Here is a 19788-nt window from a genome sequence, read left to right on the forward strand (position 1 = left end):
TTAATATGCAATAAAAAATGTCAAAATACACATTATTTATTTGTGTTGCAGTTCCCGCACGGACTCGCACCGTCTGTTAAAATACACACAAACACACATCTTACTTGCCTTGCAACTCAATGCTTACTTTTTTTCATAACTTGATGGAAGTTAGCCATTTCTGATCAAGATGGTAGCACCCCCCCCCCAAAAGTAATAATGATAAATAAATTTGCTGTGTATGGACCTGATTACATTGCGAGTCTCAATTGTTATAATTGCACACTAGTAAGTTGGAAACAACTGCTATATACGATGGCATCAAAAAAAGTATCAAATCAACTCTTAATAATCCCAATAATAACATGAGATCAAGGGCAAGTTACACGGCTATGCTTATACGATAAAGTCCTTCTGCTTGCTATGCTTTCTCAATTTTGAAGACTCGAGATCTACAAGAATTTGTGAAAATCAGAGCTCAACAAGATATGTATGCAAGCACTATAATAGTCCAAAACTAAAATAATAATAATTTGATATATTGCTTAAAAAAGATTGAATAGAATAAGGAGTTTCGAGTTAAAATTGTACAAAACTCATTATAATACTAAAAAGGAAAAACGAAATGCTAGTGAAGAGCTTACAGAAAGAATATGTTAAGAAATATTTGAGTCAATTTGTGAAAATCAGCTTTAAAGCGTCTAGAAACTACAGAGATATGTTTACAAACCATATTTTTATTTAAAAACCTCGTTTTCTTTAAAAGATTCACTGTAAAAACTGAGGAGTGGTAACTCTCCTACTTTGGAATTCAACAACCCAGACAATGTGTGAAGGAATACATAATTTCAAGTTTACATCAAATGATACATTCGTATATATACTTTAAAGTTTGTTAAGTTAAATCTTAACACGAATAATAGAGAATGCTTTGCTCCAAATTTACACACATTCTCACCATTCAGAAATTATTTTCACTTTAAAAAACACCAATTTAAGAGTAATTGGAATATCTTATTTTATTTTATAACCGTCGTTGAACAGCCGACCCAATTTTTTGGGTTTACGACTACTAATGTTCAACTCCGTAGCCTTGTAATTTAGAACCCAATCCAGAAGACAAGGGAAGTATTGGGAGAAATTTGCCTTCGTGGAAGACTTTTTAATGGAACTAACCCGCATTTGCGTTACACGGAGAGGAAAACCACAAAACCTCCCATGGTTTGTCTGACGGCAAGGGAAATCTAACCCATGATCCGTCTAAAACTGAGGGTATTAGGATATCATTTAAAGATTAATTATAGTGCGGCTTTCAGGAGAACTCCTCCAGACACCCGTCTCGCGTCGTGGCGGGTACTATGATTACGAGGAAAGGTCACTTCGAATAGGGGTGTGGGGTGAATAGTTTTCTTTTAATCTTAAAGTAGGTCGTCGTGAGTAAACCAATCGACACCTTCTTTCCTCTATTTTACCCCCATTAGAAATGTGCTCTCGCTTGTTACTATAGCAGCAGACAGCCCCAGACTTTCAGTCTGGAGGAGTTCTCCTCAAAGCCGCACTGTACAATCAAGTACAAAATGGCATTGTTGTTTTCTGCACGCTACTTGCTACTATACATCAACTGAATCTAAAGTTCGCCGTTAAAAAACGGATTTTTAGTTGTGTTGTAAGAAAAATTGTATTTACGTCTCAAATTTTTATCAATTATATTAAATGATTTTATAATATAATTTCTATCTGCTTCTAATCTAATAAGCATAATTCGAATTCGTCTTAATATTCTCTCTGTGTGCATGCGTATGTTTGATTTACAAATTCATTTTGCTTTAAGAATTAGTGAGCGCATGCTTCCTCAACTAAACTAATCTTATTTTAAATTGTATCGCAAAAATACTTTTACCGACTCTGATATCCTGACTCTTTTCATACTGACATCTTGTTGTCATAATAAATTTCAGTGCAACTGAGCACCAGAAAAATGGTGGTAACTACTTTACACCAAAAGTATGAAAAAGAATATTTCTGCTCTTGTTTCAGTGTTCATAACTCCAAGGAATTACTCTGATATCAAAACTGTTGTTACAGACATCTTATTGTTATTATAAACCTTAGTGGAACTGAACATTTGAATATAAATAATAATAAATATATTTGAATTTATGTTTTAAACTAATATCAATGTTTAAAAGATGCTAGATATTGTGGAGATCTCAGCGTATTTCCACTAACCGATTGATCGGATCTATATTGACCTATAATGAGAAGTCAATAAAATCTAAAAGCTTAATTTGTAGGATATTTAAAAGACATTTCCTAGTTTTATATATAGAAATGTCTAAGCTGATATCACTTCACTTACTGGTCAACTAGCAATCCATCAATGAATTCATGATTGACCAATAGGAATACGTTTCTATTGGAATGGGAATACGATCAGTAGGAATAGTGTGAACAACTATTTGGCATACACGGCTACAAAATTATGAAAATTGATTGATTTATTCCGTTCAGTGATATAGTTCAGCTTCTGGCTTGGACATCTTTATTTATTGAGATCGCGAGACTTAAATTGAACTAAAAATTATTCGAAACAATCAATAAATAAATCAATGAATTGTTATATTTTAAGCAATATAGCTCATTTTGACTATTTATTTGTTTCAATATTGAATTATATCTATCTGAAATTATTTTATTTTCTACTCTTTATTTGTGCATCTCAATGTTTAAAAAGTCAGAATGAATAAGCATGCAATATATCAATACGACCTTGAAATTTGTAACGTAAACTATCAATTTTTGGTGCGAAAATTCATCGAAAATAGCAACCCGGAAAGCACTTTAATTTTCTTCAGCCACCCAACATGTTTAGCTTCATACAGTTAACCACAGTAACCGTAATTTTGTAATGAAATTTTAAGCATATTTAGGTTATTCAAATTTAAGGACAGACGAAATAAGCGAACAAAGTGAACTCTGATAGAACGATCGAACAGAAAGCTTAGCCTGTAAAATAAGTTTTAGTTAAGTTATTTTGCATCAAATATTTTTTTCCGGGCCACGTAATGTAATTTAGTGAAAACTTTTAAAAATATCCCTTTCAACTGTATATGATGAACAAAAAAGTAATACAAATAATATATTCCTATTTCAGGGTGCGTAAGAGTTCTTAAAATGCGCTAAAGGTGCGTATTTTCGATTTTCGTTTTTTAAAAGCTCTTAAAGGTGCTTCTTTCATTGGGTGTTTGTAAAAAGTGCTTAATTTTTCCTTTACCCTGTTGATTTTGCCATGTATTATGCAAAAAGACACTGTTCGTATTGTTCTGTTCGACGTTTTCGCAATTAATTCAACCCCAATCTATTTCGGCGTACCGTCGGTCCGCAGCGTATGAAAACGCCATTCGTTTTATAATTCAAAATTTCATGATATTTAACAATTGTCAAAAACTATACAGACATTTTTTTTTTTTTTGACGTGACGATTAAACCGTCAATTGTCAAAAATTGGCCCTACCCTGGCTAATTATATTTTTTATAAGTGCTGGAAAATATTTTTAAGTGCTTGAAAAGGGCTTAAAAGGTGCTTATTTTTTGTTGAAAAATTTAGTTACGCACTCTGTATTTGATTTGATTACATGTGGCTCGTTAATAATAGATATACATAATAGCTATACATAATATATATGCATAATAGATATCAACTTAACATTTCGATTTGAGTTTTTCATAAGTAAGTATAAGTATTTCGTAAGTATAACACAAGAGTAACACCGAAATTCAGTTCGTTGCGAAAGGAAAATTAAAACTACGAATTTCTTTTCCAATTCTTCCATTGGCCATTTGAGTTACATGACATTGTTTTCCTTATTACGCTTTTTAAAACTTCGAGAAGGTATTCAAAGAGGAATATATATATGTATTTTTAATATTTATTTTAGAGTGGAAAAAAAGGAAGAAAAATGCTTGAATTACAACAGAAGAAAATTACAGCTTTCAAAATGAACTATTTTTACTGAACTAAAATTTGAGTAATATAATAAAAATTAAAAAGTAAATTGTTAGCATGATAAAAAAAAGTAAATATCATTTAAAATATAACTTTTTTAAAAAAATATATACTTTTTTTTTATGAGTATAAATTGTTACAGTAATCAATCAGATATATAGGGTAAACCAACCAGTGAAGGAACGCTACCCAGTGAAGGAACATTTCATATATATTCATTAAAAATAAGAATTTGAAAGTTTTTCTTTAGATTGATTGGTAACAATAGCTTACTGCCAAACAATAGGAAGTCATCTAGCAATGTTTTGGATTACCTGGTCAAATAGACTTCTCTGGAAAAATTTTTGAATTTGTTATTATCTCTGCAACACCTTGTTTCTTTGAAAAAATTATAAGGTGAGTGTTTGTATTTATATGTTTGAAGTGGAATTAATTGCATGTAATAGTTTTATTTTTCTCACTGTGAAAAAGAGAATTCAAAATATAGTTATTGAAGTTACGTTTTATTTTTTTTAAGCATCATAGCATAATAAAGTACTGAGATAAGGGGGTGTTTATTCACTGGATCACCAAACGATGAAAAACCAGTGAAGGAACAAGTGTTCCTTTACTGGTTTTTTTTCTAAGTTAATGAAAATAAAAGATAAACTTTAATTTTCTTGTACCTTTAGTGATGTTCCGCATCAAAAGTATGTTAAAAATACGAAAAACAACTTCTAACCAGTGAGGGAACAGGCATGTTCCTTTACTGGGCATAGATTTCCCAGTGAATGAACAGTATGTGTTAATATGTTGACACTTTAATTTTCAATTCATGATTACAAAAAAAAGTTAACATTTTCCAAGTATTTATATGTTATAATTTCAAGAATAGGCTTGTTTTTAAATATTTGTATGGCTTATAAATTCATAAAGAGCATTAAAAAATAACCAAAATTAAGTGTTCCTTTACTGGGTGTTCATTCACTGGTAAGAGCTGTTCCTTCACTTGGTCTTCTTACTACTTGTTATTTGAACCTCCAAAACTTTAAAACAATATTATGTAAGTTCTCTACAATTTTTTTACATAATTTGCAATTAGTAACAAATATGTTGACACTGTCATTTAACTAAAATTACGAATTTTGAAATTAATATGATTTTTTAAAAGGCAAGCGAAGCTTAAGTGTTCCTTCACTGGTTAGTTTACCCTAGGGGTCGTTCATACATTACATAATCATATTTTTGGCAATTATTGTATTCCGACTTATTTTTTTAATAAGGATGCTAAATGAGTTGCTAAATATTAAATTAAGAAGAACGATTGCATAATTGCATTGTAATTATTGTAGTAATTCCCGAGAAAAAATATTCTATGATACAAAAAAGGAATTCTTCATATTTTTAATTTAATCAATGTAATAATATGTAATTCCGACGCAAAACACCAGTCATAATTTTGGACACAGTGTGGAGAACAAAGAATACAAACCTTTGCTATAAAATTAGCACATATACAGATTGTCCCAAAATGACTACCTTAATATTTATTTATAAATTTCTTGTAAAAAAAATACGTAAAAAAAAATAAACATAAAGGGACCCAGATTAATATGTAAATTAGTAAAAAACAAAACACCATTAAAATATGTCGAATCGCTAACGAGGAAAACGACATGAAAAACATCAAAACCAGTTTGATTGTCAGACGAAGTATCTCTAATAATCACCATTCTAATCTCTTGTCTCTTCCAGCAATCAAACAGGTTTTGATTTTTCTCTCACGTGTTCCTCTCGAGTGATTCGTTAAGATTAGATAACATTAGATAATTTAAATGAGATTTTCTTTTTTTTCCTCGAATAAATATTAATTTGTGAACTCTAATGCTTTTATTTATTTATTTTGGCTTCATTTTTGACAAGAATTCCAAAAATATGAAATAAAGGCGACTATTACGGAATACTTTGCATCTAATAAAAAAAGTGAATAATAAAAGCAAAAATAAAATTATTGGTTAGTTACATTAAACGCAATTTTAACTAAATTGCAGTTGCATAAATAAACTTAACTTCGCAAAGATAGAAAGTTTATTAAAGTCGTTGTCGTAGCAAAAGTTTATCTGAAATATAAAAATGATTCTTCCCATTCGTATGGGTAAAAGCTTAAATTTTAACAAAATTGCATAGTTAAAATTAATTAAACCTTCTTTTTTTACCAGTGGCTGATGTTAAATATTTTTTTAACATTTATATAGTGACTTTAAGCAACAAATGAAATTTCCTTTAACCATCCATAATTGTCATTATCTCGATTTCAAATAAAATACTCAATCAATCAATTACAAAGTGAATTTGGTTTACTTTATTCTTACTATTATTGTTATTTATCTGAAAAATATCCAATAATAAAAGATGCACTCATTCATTATTATCAAAACATTTCAAGTTAATATAAAGATCAAAACTTTTAATGTGTAAATTTTATATTTCATTGAGATGTCGTGGAATTCTTTCCTTGTAAACAGTTAGTCCAAATAAATTAATCAATCATTCTCATATTAATTTATTTATATGAAGGATTAATGTGTGTTTGTTTGTCTAGTTAAGATATTCCTTACATTATACCGTAAAAGAAAGATTTTTATTTTTAACACGCACTTATAAGTAGAGGAAATTCATTTGTTTATATTTATTGTTCTGAACTTTTAATTCCTAGCTTTTTAGCAATAAAATAATATGAATAAAATATATAAACTATTATGTATATGGACGAATGAATACTATTATTTTTTAGCTTAAATTGCTGTGAATAAAATATTTGTTATGTATCTTTATATATTTTTACTATAATTTAGTTTCATTATATAGTATCATAATGTATTTTTCAGTCTGTATTGTCGGCCGAAATAACTACTAAATAATCAGGGAAATAAATGATTGAATGTCAAGCAAAAATAATTATCATGTGTAGCTAAAAAATAGTTATTTAGTAGGCCTTCTACTTATTTACAGCTCGAAAGATCACTCAAAATGGCGTCTAACAAATATAAAGATTTCTCATTGTTTTACCACGCGAAATAAGGTTATGGTATCATGTAGTTGGAAGTTCATTCTTTTATAAAAATCACTTAATTGTAATTCAAAAAACATAAAAATGATTCTTCCTACCCAATAAAATTGTTCTAAATTAATTTTAAATGTGAAACACAAGTACATAATTAAAATAGATAGACATAAAATTACTAAGAAATCACTTAGGCCTTGCCCCAACTATAGTGGGTTAAAAATATTCACTTGTCTCCCGTAACGAATCGTAGATTGGGAACGTGGCCCTTTGGGGGGATGATTGGTATTTTCGTTTAATTTGTAAAGATAAAATATGTATTATGCTTTATGAACTTAAAATTCATAAAGCTTAATGTTTATAGAAACATTTTGTAAAAGAATTGGAAGATAATATTAAAAGTTTTACATGTTTATAAAGCTTAGAAAAAGCTTTAAGAAGATTTGCTTTTGCGCAAGCGCAGTTAGCCTCTTCGTCTCCGTTTGCCTTCCAAAGCCATGGAGGGTAAGCCTAGCATATCAGAAATGGCGACCGATACGGACTCTGATGTCACAAAATTGAAGGGGACAAAAATTTTAGTATTAGTGGAAGATGCTCTTATTGATGTTTTAGTCGTGTCATTTAATGTAGGGACCAAAATATACCAAGGAGCATTGCTGGACATCACGAAAAAGTAAGTAAAAATAAGTTAATTCAAATAATTTCATTAACACAAGAACACACAAAGGTGTGCAAGCTGTTGCTCTCTTTTTCTCAAATTTGATGGAATAAAATAAAAATTAAATAGTATATCTAAAAAATATACATTTTTACGAACCTATTGATATATAATACTTGCTATTTTTTTCAATATTTAAGAAATTAGAAGTTTTGTATCAGTTGTGAAAATCATGATCATATGAACAGAAAAATTTTATTTTTTAGTGTAAATAAAAGCTTATTTCTGCCTAATGGTTTTGGAAATATATGTATTTTTATAAAGTCTATCTGTATATTCTTTCAAATTACTTAGAAATATCATACATATTTTTTAAAATAAAAATATCTGTTTCAGTTATGGAATTTCCATATGCTAATGGATTCTTCTTAGTGTTCTAAGTTAGCCAATATCAAGTTTTTTAATTCTTTAGAACTTATTTTACGTAATATAATCATTAAAATGTTTTATTTATCAATTTTGTTTAAGTTATTGTTTATATTACTAGTTAAATTTTGATAATAATATCATTGTGCAACGCCCTTGAAATTATTTTGTTCAATGTTGCCGATTCTATTTGTAACATATTTTTAATGAAACTATTTATCCTGCATGATTCTTTATGAAAGTGATTGATTTTTATTTTGTTTCAATAAATTTATGCGTTATATTTATGTACATGTAAATACTTCTTCACAATGACGCTTCTTTACATTTGCGTCATTGTCAAGCATATTCTTATTTTAAAGAGCTATAATTTATATATTTTTTTCTTTTAACGTTATTTAAACTTTTATTTATGTTAGGACCAATTTAATTAGCTATTAAAAAGTGCCTAAAAATTACTTACAAGTGAACTTGCATTGTAAGTACCTATAATAGTACCCAAAATAAATTAATAGAATGGAAAGCTTCTTGTAATTTATTATTGTTAATTTCTTTAATTAGATATTTTTTATAGCTTTTCTAAGTATATTAGTAACCATAAATTATTCTATATTCATCTTATTAAATTTATAATGTTTTGGTTCTCCATTTTAACAATTTCTAAAATACATTGTTTACCTAGATTCTTTGTATCTATACATCATTTGTTTACATATTTATTTCTTTAATTTCATACTCTTATCATCTACTTTACACCAGCTATTATTGTATTCAAGTTTTGTTTTGCATTCTCATAAAAGTATTTTTTTAAAAAATATATCATGTAAATAGTAGCCAATATAAAATTTCTAAGAATCATTAATTTCTGAATTATTCCTTAACATTGGAAATCTTTCTAGATTACTTTTCAATAGTATATTTTAATGATTATATACTATTAATTAACCCCTAGTTTAGTTTTAGCCACATGTGTGAAAATGTGATAATTAGTGTTTCACAAATGGTATATCAAAAAATAAAGCTTGCTTATTTTGTTCTAAAAGATTTTTTTTAATGTTCTTTAGCAATATATTGCTTATAACAAATACATGTAAAATAGTTATTATATTCACTTTTCACTACTGCTTTGGATTTTGTTAAGGTTAGGAGAAGTGTATGCAAACACATCATTAAAATGTTTAGAAAGTCATTGTTAAAAAATTGAGGTTCCATATTAAATTAAATTAGATTTTACCTACAGTTAAGAACTTAAAATAATTGTTTTTGTTTTGAGTTGAAATTTGTAAATTTAGTAGTTCAATTAAATATTTTATAACTAGTTCAATTATTTTTTTATAAATATTGTTGAATAATGAAGAAAATAATTATGATAGTATATAAGTACTAATCAATACGTATTGCTTGAATATTTATTTATTAATTTTTTTTTTTAAGTTTTGCATTTTATTTAACATAAATCAAATTGTTACTTAAATAACTTTTCCTCTTGATAGAAGTTTAGAAAAAATTAAAAGTTTTAAAATTATAATTGAATTCAATGATAATTTTTTAATATAAATTTGAGTAAATAAATGAAAAAATCTTTTTAGTACTAGTGTAAATTATTTTTAAAAAAAATAGTAATAAATTTAATTATTTTGAGTATAGGTTTAAAATTTACATAAAACTCTTTGATAAAATCACATTTAATTTGAATGATCATTTAATGTGCTGGAGGGAGGCTAAAAATATCTCAATATAATATTGGGAGTAATATTAGCTAATCTTAAAAATGCAAGACACATTTATATTATATTTGAAAGTAATGTTAGGATAATTGATGAAATAAATAAATAAAAATATTAAATTCAAGTAAGTCTAAAAATGAAAATTACTAGAGAAAAAAGCATATCATTATGACTAATTAATAATAGTTATAAAAAAAATGAATAAAACAATAAGAAATAAACTTAAATTATCCTAAAGAAGTTACTTATACTGTTATTGAGAAAATGTAATTTGTTACTAATATAGCATAAGATGAAGGTGATGATTGTTGTAATTTTGAAATAAGGTGCATATATTTTTTAATTCATCTGCCCATTTTTTAGAAATTTTCTTTTTAATTTCTTTTCCACTTAAGGATTTTCTTTTTTTTTTTTTACTAATTTATAAAAAAAAAAATTTGCTAAAACCAACCCATTGTTTTAAACAAAATTCATACATCAAAATTATTGCAATATGATACTCTGAGAATGTCTTTAAACTGGATTTTTTCTGATACTTTTTTAGCTTTTATATTTTATATATAAATGTCTAGGCTAAAAGTGGGTGATTTTTCAAAATCATTGAATATTGTTTGAAGCAAGCCATTTTTTGATGCTACAAGAAAAGATGGTTTTCCAAAGTAATTTTCATTTGATCTTTGGACTGTTAAATTAATAATAATTTTTGAGCTTTTTTTCATTTATTTCTGTCAGGAGACATTTTATTCGATACTAAATCATGCACAATACTTGCATTATATACTATAATAAATATCTTTTATATTATTTATCTATCATATAGAAAAGATATAGCCAAAATTAGTGAATCTATTAAATAGTTTTTCTAATTCTTAATACTTTAAGACCCACATTATAATTAGTATTTGGTTTATATTAGTACTGATAATTATTATGAGTTATTAATTATTATCAATCTAAATATTGGTTTTAATTCTTTCATGTTGCAATTTAAGCAGACTTTTCAGATGAAGTAAAATAAAGGGTTTGCCAATAACTTTCTGATCTCAACTTATATTTTTTTTTATTGACTCTCAACATGCCTATTTGTGTAATTATTAGTTTGAATTACTTAAGTTTATAATTAGGACCTTAAATTTAATTTGATAAATTATTAGGTACTATTTCAATATGATTTGATTTCAAGAATCATGTAAAATCAAATGAATTTTTCTCTTATTTAAACTATATTTTTGAAAAAGTTATTGTACTTTTAAAAAAAACTAAAATTTTCGGGGAAATTGTGAACCAAAAAGAAAATTTGTTCATAGGGAATATTAGGTTTTGAGAATTTTCTGCTATCCTGCTTATATGTATACATGAATATTTCCAATAAATCTCGACTCTAATATATTACCCAACTAGTGAACTAATTATAATTTACAAAAAATGTAAATGTTTGTTTAAATGAGTAAATAATTTCAATCACTTCAAGGGCTTAATTAAATTACTATTATTTATTGCAGTTGTTAGAATAAATTTCTTGGTTAAATGTTATCTTATTATTATAATAGTTTAATATGTATGCATTCTAGTCTATGTAGCTCAGCATTTAATTGAAAGAATCATTTCAAATTTCGATCTTATTCATACAAAACTGAAAAATGACCTTGGAGTACAGAGAGTTTCAAATCTAATCCCAGCATCAACTATCTAACTTCATGATTTTTGATTTAGTTTAATTTCTGTGTAATGCTCACGTAAAAAAAAAATTTTTTTTTCTTGGGAAATTTGTGGAAAATTCCAAATCTATTGTTATCAACAGTCATGTCATATCATTTGTTGCCACTTGTAGGTTAATAGTGCCTTGAAAGAATTTTTACTTTGTTTTTTTAAACATATATAGTAACAGAAATGTTAAAGTGGAAGTTTATTTATTATATACAGTTTATTCAAAATTTTATCATTTTAAAAGCAATAATTAGAAATATAAAATTTTGGTACTATTGCATTAGCTGAGTAACGAGCAAAAATCCGTATTGGATCTTGAATCATAATAGTTTCTGATATTTTGTAAGAACCTTGCTGTGGCAAAAGAGTAAGTAACTAACTGAAAAAAAATATTTATACTAACTCATGGAAAAATTCTGAGGCACCACTGGGCAAGCCATTATTATACTAGAATTTATAGCAAGTTAACGAATTGAGCAATTGTTATGGTGACTTGTCGATTGCGGTTGATATAATCAGAACCCACTCAAAAATTGTTCCAAATTAAAATTAAATCTTAGGAGGGTCAAATATTCTAGTAACCAGCTAACAGAAAAAAGAACCTTAATTTTACTTAATTATTTGAATCTTAGTACTTAGTAGTAAGTCATGATTCTTGTTGCAATAAATGCTATCAGAAATTATAAGTTCCCACAATACCACTGCAACTATTTTTGGATACAAGCCCACAACTTCTATACTCTATATAATATATCTGCGATATACGTTTTCTTAATTTAATGCGTAAAAAAAAAAATGCTTTTTTTTTTCTTCATAAAATGAGTTCTTAAAATATACAACTGTATTCTGATGCATGAAGTGTGTCATAAGCCTTTGCAAGGTGTTGTACCACACATCATTTTTTAATTTCACCAGCTTTGTAATAAATTAATGTTCTAGGTGATCAAAAATTTTTTGGATATCAAAACCTTGAACTTCAAATACTTAGGATAGATCTACTGAAACACTTTTCCTATACAATGGAACATTTGATTTGGAACCTTAAATAAAAAATACTGTTTAAATGTTAATTTCACTAAAGTTGAAGAAATATATGTTTTTTACTTTCTTTTAGAAATGCACCGTATGGAATAGTACCTCCTGCTCCAGAAGTCCCTAAAGATGAAAATGGGCCTACCAGTACTACTGCAGACACTACCGAAGAAAAAGTGGATAAATTATATGCACTAAAGCAAAGACACACCTACTACCAAGTTACCCCTGGTGCAACTCCATTTTTCTTTGGTTATCGATTTGCACGAAATGCTAAAGATAAAAATGTCCGTATGAGAAGACTTCGACCTCGTAAGGTTCTCTGTTCTCAGTGTCAAAAAGTTGTTGCTGAAAATGATCCCAATAAAAAGAAATTTCCAGGGGTCGTTACTAGAAATTCTGCTAATAAAATACTGCAACAAGGTGGTGCTGTCAATAACTCCAAAAGTGGTGCTAATACGGGTAGTGTAGTAAATTCAAATCAAAGAATATCTACCAGAAGTACAAAAATTGACTCTTCAGATAAATGTGATAGTGCCTCTATAAATACAGTGTCATCTAGTGATACAAAAAATGACTGTGTTCATGATAGTGAATCAAAAACAGGAGACTTGAAATTAAATAGATCTGAAAAAATGGTGTTGCGTAAAAGAAAATCTACGGACATAGAAAATACTGAACCTTCTTGTTGTGCTGCACCACCAGAAAAACTTAAACGAATCGATTTAGTAAAAAGTGAAGAAGTTGATTCTGGTTCTGTTACTACTGGAGGCAATAATGCAACATCTAAGCAAGGTCTTGCTAAAACCAGTCCTGTGATCAAAATTTCTTTTGCTAATCCTCAAGGCAAAGAATCTGTTCTAAAAATTCCTGCCAGAATCAAAAATGCTAGTGATACGGAAGAAGACAGCAATTGGTCTTTGCAAGAAAATTCTGATTACAGCACCAAAAACTTTTCTAGTGCAAAAGCTGCTAAAAAAGCTCTTAAACGAGCTAAGAAAGAAGCTCAGAAACGGGCAGTGACTACAGCGAACTCTCCAACAACAGCAGTCTTGAGCCCCAGTAATGAAAATGGAGATACTCATGCTGCTGACAAAGAAAAACACCATCACCATAAGCATAAAGTGAAACGAAAGCGGAAACATAAAAATGGCGAGACTGAAACTGAAAAGTGTGATTTAGAAAATACAGATACGCGAAATGTTTTCAATGCAAATGGAAACGATGGCTGGTGTCTAAGAACCTCTTTTCCAGGAGACATTGTTTCTGCCGAATTGAACAAGACCAGTGTGTTTGATGAAGTCAAAAGCAAATGTTATAAAAAACTATCAATTAGCTTAAAACGTCTGAACGCCAAAGCTTATATGAGATGTAGTCCCAAATATTCTATTGAAGAAGACTCAGTTGCTAGTGATGTTAGCAGTGCTAGCAATAATAGTGTTTGTTCTGGTTCTGGGAGTGATTATGGTGATGTTCCAGATTTTCCGAAGCATTCATCACCACTCAGGGACAATGACAAAGTTAAATCATTAACAATGAGGATAAGAACTCAAAGTGTTAAAAAGTGTATTCTAGACATTGGTCGTGAAATGACAGTAGGTGATATTGTATGGGGTAAAATTCATGGTTTTCCTTGGTGGCCTGGAAAAGTGCTAGCTCTTACTGTTTCTCAAAGTTACAATGGTGCACCTGTTAATCAGCAAGCGCACGTGACTTGGTTTGGTTCTTCAACATCCTCCTTTATGCCTTGTAATCAATTAACACCATTTTTGGACGATTTTAAAATTAGGTTCAATAAAAAGAAGAGAGGTCCTTACAAGGAAGCTATAAAACAAGCTATTTCAGAGGCTCAGAAACCTCATAGTGATATTAGTGAATTAGGGCTTATGCCTTCTTAGCATAAGCTTTTGTTTAGTTTTTTGTAATTTACATCAATTTTTGATGCCAATAATAGCTTTAGTGCAATTCTCACCATTACTCCATAGGATCATTATTTGCTTGACTCAAAATTATATTTTATTGCAGTCACGAATCTTGTCAAGAGATATTGTTCTATGTTGCTCTTTAATTGTGAATATTTTTCTGTCCTTTATGGACCACACACTTTCTAACAATTTTGGCAAAAATTTTATTAAATAATTTTAAAAAAATTCTATGAAAGTAATTGTTTTAAACTTATATGTAATTTAATTTATAACTTTTTTTTTTGATATACATGTTAACACTCTCAGTACTAAATTGCTCTTAAATTATTTAATCACCATAGAGATTAAATGGATGAAGTCTGCTTTGTTTTGTTTTATAAGCATTTTCTTCACGCTTTTTAGTAGGCAATAAACATTTAGAAAATATGCTGTACTAACTTTTTATTAATTGTATAGAAAACCCTTGTTACACTTGCTATATAATTTCAAAAAAATTCATGTCATACTACCTTCATACTTAATAATTGGGAATTTTTTTTTATTATTTGTTGAGAAAAAAAAATTGTTTAACATTCTTTTTTCAATTTATGTAAAAGTAATTGTCATAAATAATTAAATTAAAATTTCACTCTCCTTAAAATACCAAATGTGTATATTTAATAATCTCAAACTTAAGCCATTGACTGCCAAGTCCTTCAAAATGTTTATTTTACTTGTATTAAATTGAGTGGACTAATAAAATCAACCTCACATATGTGAGATCTTCAGCCTTACTAGTAACTCTTGAAATCTTGCATGCATTATGAAAGATATTAGCAATTTCACCATTTAGAAATGTTATATTTGAAGACTTAAAAAGTATTTAATTCAGTTTTAAAAAATTAAGCAGCTCTAATATAATTTTTATTAGAATGAGTATTAATGTCATAACTGAGTTAGTCTTTAAATATGACGTTTGTAAATTGCTGAATTGACCTAAGGTAATTGAAACTGAAAGCAATCTAAGCACAAATAAAATAATTAACTATCACTGCTCCAAATTATTTTGTTTGTGCTAATTGCATTGCTTTCTCTTTTAATTTCATACTAATTTTTTAATATTTACATTGATTGAACTTCTATTTTCTTTTGTATAATAGTGTAAAAACATAAATTATACTCATTTTATTCTTGAAAATGATTGCACTCGTATATTCACAATTATGTCATAATTTTTTTTTTTAATATCCAATATTTGTATTAACAGTGCTAGATTAAAAAAATGTTCCTATTTTTTTCTTCAATTTGATAAATGGTTGGATTTTCTGTTTTGTTGATTTTGAGAGTTTATTTAGTTCTGCTCTATCATGCTTGTTTCTTGTGCTAGCTAAATCTCATGTGTTCCAAAAAAATGCACTAATTTTCTTTTTAGCACAGTTCATATTGGCTTTTAATGTAACTGCTAATTCTGTTATGTAATGTTCTATAATCATATTTTGAAATTTTATTCTTTAGTTTAGAAATTACATACTTCCTTTTAAAATATATCCAGTCAGTGAAAAACGAAATCTGTTAAGAAAAATAAATATATACTTATGTTTTTGCATTAATTCTAACTAGCTTCAATTTGTTATAAAGAATTTGTTTATTATCTTTAAATCTTTATTTATTATTATTTCAACTTACACAATTAGTAATGTGTATTTACATGTGAAAAAATCTCTAATTTTCCTTTTTACTTATTCATGTTACAGCAACAGGTTTACTAAGCTCCTAATTTTTTACTAATTAGCAATTCCACCATTTAAGATTGCCATATTTGCAAACTTAAAAGTGTATAACTTAGTTTAAAAATCTGTATCTTTTCAATGTCAAGGAGTAACATATTAAATTAAAAGATCAAATTCAGCAATAATTTTAAGGAAATAAATCTTTTAAGTTGTAATTTCTATAAATAAATAATACAAACTATAAAATAAACATTAAAGCAGTTGGTAAATTAATATTGTTTCCTTTAATACAAACATTGTATTGTATATAAATTTAAACATTGCCTTAGTTATAGTGTTAAAAATCTATAATTTGATACAATTTTCTGCCAAATTGAAAGCAATCAATTTTGATTTCTTTGCTTAATAAATCCTCATCCTCCTGCTTATAATGGTTGAAACATAAGTTACAGAAAAATATGTTGAAAAAAAAATTTTTTTTTATTCGTCTGGCTGACTTTATGGAATTAGTTGGTTCCTGAAAATACGTGTAATACTTTATTTAATATTCTACTACTAAAAGTTAATTTACTAAACAAATGCCGCTGAATGTATTAAAATAGAAAAAAGGTTAAAATTTGTCTTAGACCATATTGTCTTTTAAATTATATTTTTTAAGCAGTTATTTTTAAAAAAAATTCTAGTTTGATTAAGCAATTTTTTTTATACTTAATAAATAATGATTATTTTGTTGCTCGCATTTGAATCACATAATGAAATCAGTTCTAATCTAACATTCTATAATTGGTGTAATTGCTGAATATTTGGTATTTAGCCTTGGATTCACACTTGATAATATTGATTGTGTAAAAACGATGTGTTTTTTGTAGGCTGCCTTTAAAAAATATTTTTTCCTGTCACTTATAAAAGTTTTTTTTTTTTTCACTATTTCTTTCTAATAAAACTTAATTGTTTTACCATCATAAAAAAAACAAAGAAACTGTGTGATTTTGTAAATGAAAAATGTTCATAACACAATAAATTTATATTTTATTCATTTAAATTATTATTTAAAAATGCATAAAAGATCAAGTACAGAGCCAGTAATCAATTTCCCTTCATTTTCTCTGTTTTTTCCCTTAAAAATTATACAAAGTAACAGAGCATTTCTTAATATATAAATAAATACTATGCAAGTGTTCATGCAAGAACTATCTATTCTTGTATTTGTCACCATTGATGAGCTTAGGAGTTATTGGAATTTATCTTCTGTTGTACATTATTGATGTTCATCCGATATATATTGTCATAACTACAAATTGCAAAGCTGATGTGCGAAAGAGTAGACTGGCTCTGTAGTAGGGTTCTTGCCAGAAAAAAAACATGATATTGATATCATATACATGTGATATAGAAATTTATTCACACCCTATTTTTCGATTCATAAAGAGAAATATATTAAAGGAGTTTATCAATTTATATTTTTGTGCATTAAATAGATTTGTTGTTATTCATTGATATTGTATATGTGTCATGTAATGTGTTGTACATTCAAGGTTTAATATATTTTTTAAATTTAAAATATTCCATTTGTTTTGGAAAGACAATTTTTAATCATATCATAGCTTAAATTTTGGTGAAAATATGTTTTTAAAAAATTAGTTTAGAAAATTGTAATTTTAAAATGTTTTCTTTTTTTCCCATGAAAACTAAAAAATATGTATCTACATTCAGTTACAGTCGAAATAATTTGTACAAATTCAAAAAGTTGGATTTTTAAAAAAACTCCCTGAGGATTTACATTAAGTACATTTTATTCATATATTGTTTCCCTATGCATTTTTTATTTTGTAAGCTCACTATTTCATATCCTCAACTATGCTATTACCAATACTCCGTTGCAAGTAACTAAAAGATTTTACGATATAGGATTTTAGTAATCATCTGTGCTACACATAGTTCCTTTTTATTTAGTTATTAAATTATTTTAGTGTGCGTTTAAAACAATATAAAAGATTTAGAAATTGAACTCATCGATCAGAAATTTAATTTGTGCTATCTTTTATGATATATATCATAGAATTACAAAAAAAGAGAGTTTTGTAGCCTTACTGAAATCCTAGATTTGACAACACATTTGGATAAATAAAAACAATCGTTTTTGGAATAAGAAACAACTATATAACGTTGCAAGAGCATTGGGTTTGATTGGATCACTTAAAATGGCACATCTTATGCTGAAATTTCTTTAACAAATCAAAAGCGAGATAAAGAATTTTTGTTTCGCTGAAGAAAATGGTCTGCAAGGAATGAGAGTAATATTGAATATTCATCATTCATATTCTTTAAATATGCACAGAAAGATGCATATTTGTTATGATTTTTTGATATCATTTCACTTGATTTAAGAAAGCAAGCAAAAAGAAGGCAATGCAACGTTTCATGAGTTTGCGATGATGGCACCAGGAGCTTAGTATCCAGTTGGCGTGCACTTGGATGCAAACAGGCTCACTCCATCAGGATAATGGTTTCCTCTTAACTTGCAACAGTATAGAATTCATAGAAAGATAAAGAAAATTTAGGAAAAAAGAAGGCTATTTATCCACACATTCCAAAAATGACTTCAAAATTGAAAATTTTTTTAAGTACCTCAGGTACCCATAAAAATGAAATTTATATACTAGGAAAATAAATATTAACAGCACAAAAGTAAAAATAGTACCAAATGAAATTATTTAATTGTATTAAAATATAGTTGTTTTTAAAAAAGTAACTGCAAAATTTTTAAAACTGCAAATGTGTATATGCATGTGTCTATATTTATCTAACTCTGCCAGGGAAAACATATTTTATTCCAACCAAGGCAAACTTGATTTTCACTTCCAGCTTATTTGGTTGACTGGAATCGTAATTTTTGAAGTTTTAAAAACTTAATTTTTTTTCCATTAAATTATAATATAACGCTTTCACTTAACCCCCTCATTTTTCATTGTAAAAATATTCATTATTAAGTAATTATTAGAATCTGCTAGTCATTTTATATTTATTATTTTTTGCATATATATATGTGTATGCATATATATATATGTGTGTGTATGCATATCACAGTATATTCTGACCTACATTTCTTTTCATTTTCATAATACATCTTTTTCATTTGTATCTCCCAAGTAAATCGCTTTGATTGTTTGATTTAAATATTGGTATTTCTTTAAGAGGTATAATAATTAAATCATTTCTCATGAGAGCAATTTATTATTTATGGAACAAAATCTTTGTTTTAAGTTTTCACTTTATCATTATGTATAACAGTGATTGAGTACGTGTTTTTCTTCATACTAGAGAAGCATCAAAATATTTTTTGAATAAATTTGTCGCAAGTCGAGTGTTGATACACTTTTTATTTCTACATTTTAATAATTTTTTAAGCATTTAAAAATAATTTTTAACTATTAAAAGTTTACAATGATTGCTCTAAATGCTTTAATTTTTTATTATTTTTTTCGGAAATTTTGATCAGTCTTGTCCAGCAATTTTTTTCATATTAACCAGGGCCTGATTAAATTGCCATGCCATGGCCTTTTTAAGTAAACATCA

The 19788-nt window shown here is 27.4% G+C and overlaps 1 protein-coding gene across 1 annotated transcript; it reads left to right on the plus strand.

Annotated features, from left to right (window-relative positions):
- Positions 1-7256: 7256 nt before the first annotated feature.
- Positions 7257-17086, plus strand: LOC107437291 (PWWP domain-containing protein 2B). Its single transcript, XM_016049230.3, has 2 exons — positions 7257-7701; positions 12661-17086. The coding sequence occupies exons 1-2, from the start codon at positions 7526-7528 to the stop codon at positions 14474-14476; spliced, it is 1992 nt and encodes a 663-aa protein (XP_015904716.1). The 5' UTR covers positions 7257-7525; the 3' UTR covers positions 14477-17086.
- The last annotated feature ends 2702 nt before the right edge of the window (positions 17087-19788 follow it).

This window comes from Parasteatoda tepidariorum, chromosome 2 (assembly GCF_043381705.1).
Source record: "Parasteatoda tepidariorum isolate YZ-2023 chromosome 2, CAS_Ptep_4.0, whole genome shotgun sequence".
NCBI classification, from domain to species: Eukaryota; Metazoa; Arthropoda; class Arachnida; order Araneae; family Theridiidae; genus Parasteatoda; species Parasteatoda tepidariorum.

What these genes read in the sequence shown, in the direction of transcription:
- LOC107437291 (XM_016049230.3), top strand. Translation starts at nt 7,526, where the DNA reads ATGGAGGGTAAGCCTAGCATATCAGAAATGGCGACCGATACGGACTCT. An exon ending in TTGCTGGACATCACGAAAAA is followed by an intron (nt 7,702 to 12,660) that starts GTAAGTAAAAAT and finishes ACTTTCTTTTAG; the next exon opens with AAATGCACCGTATGGAATAG.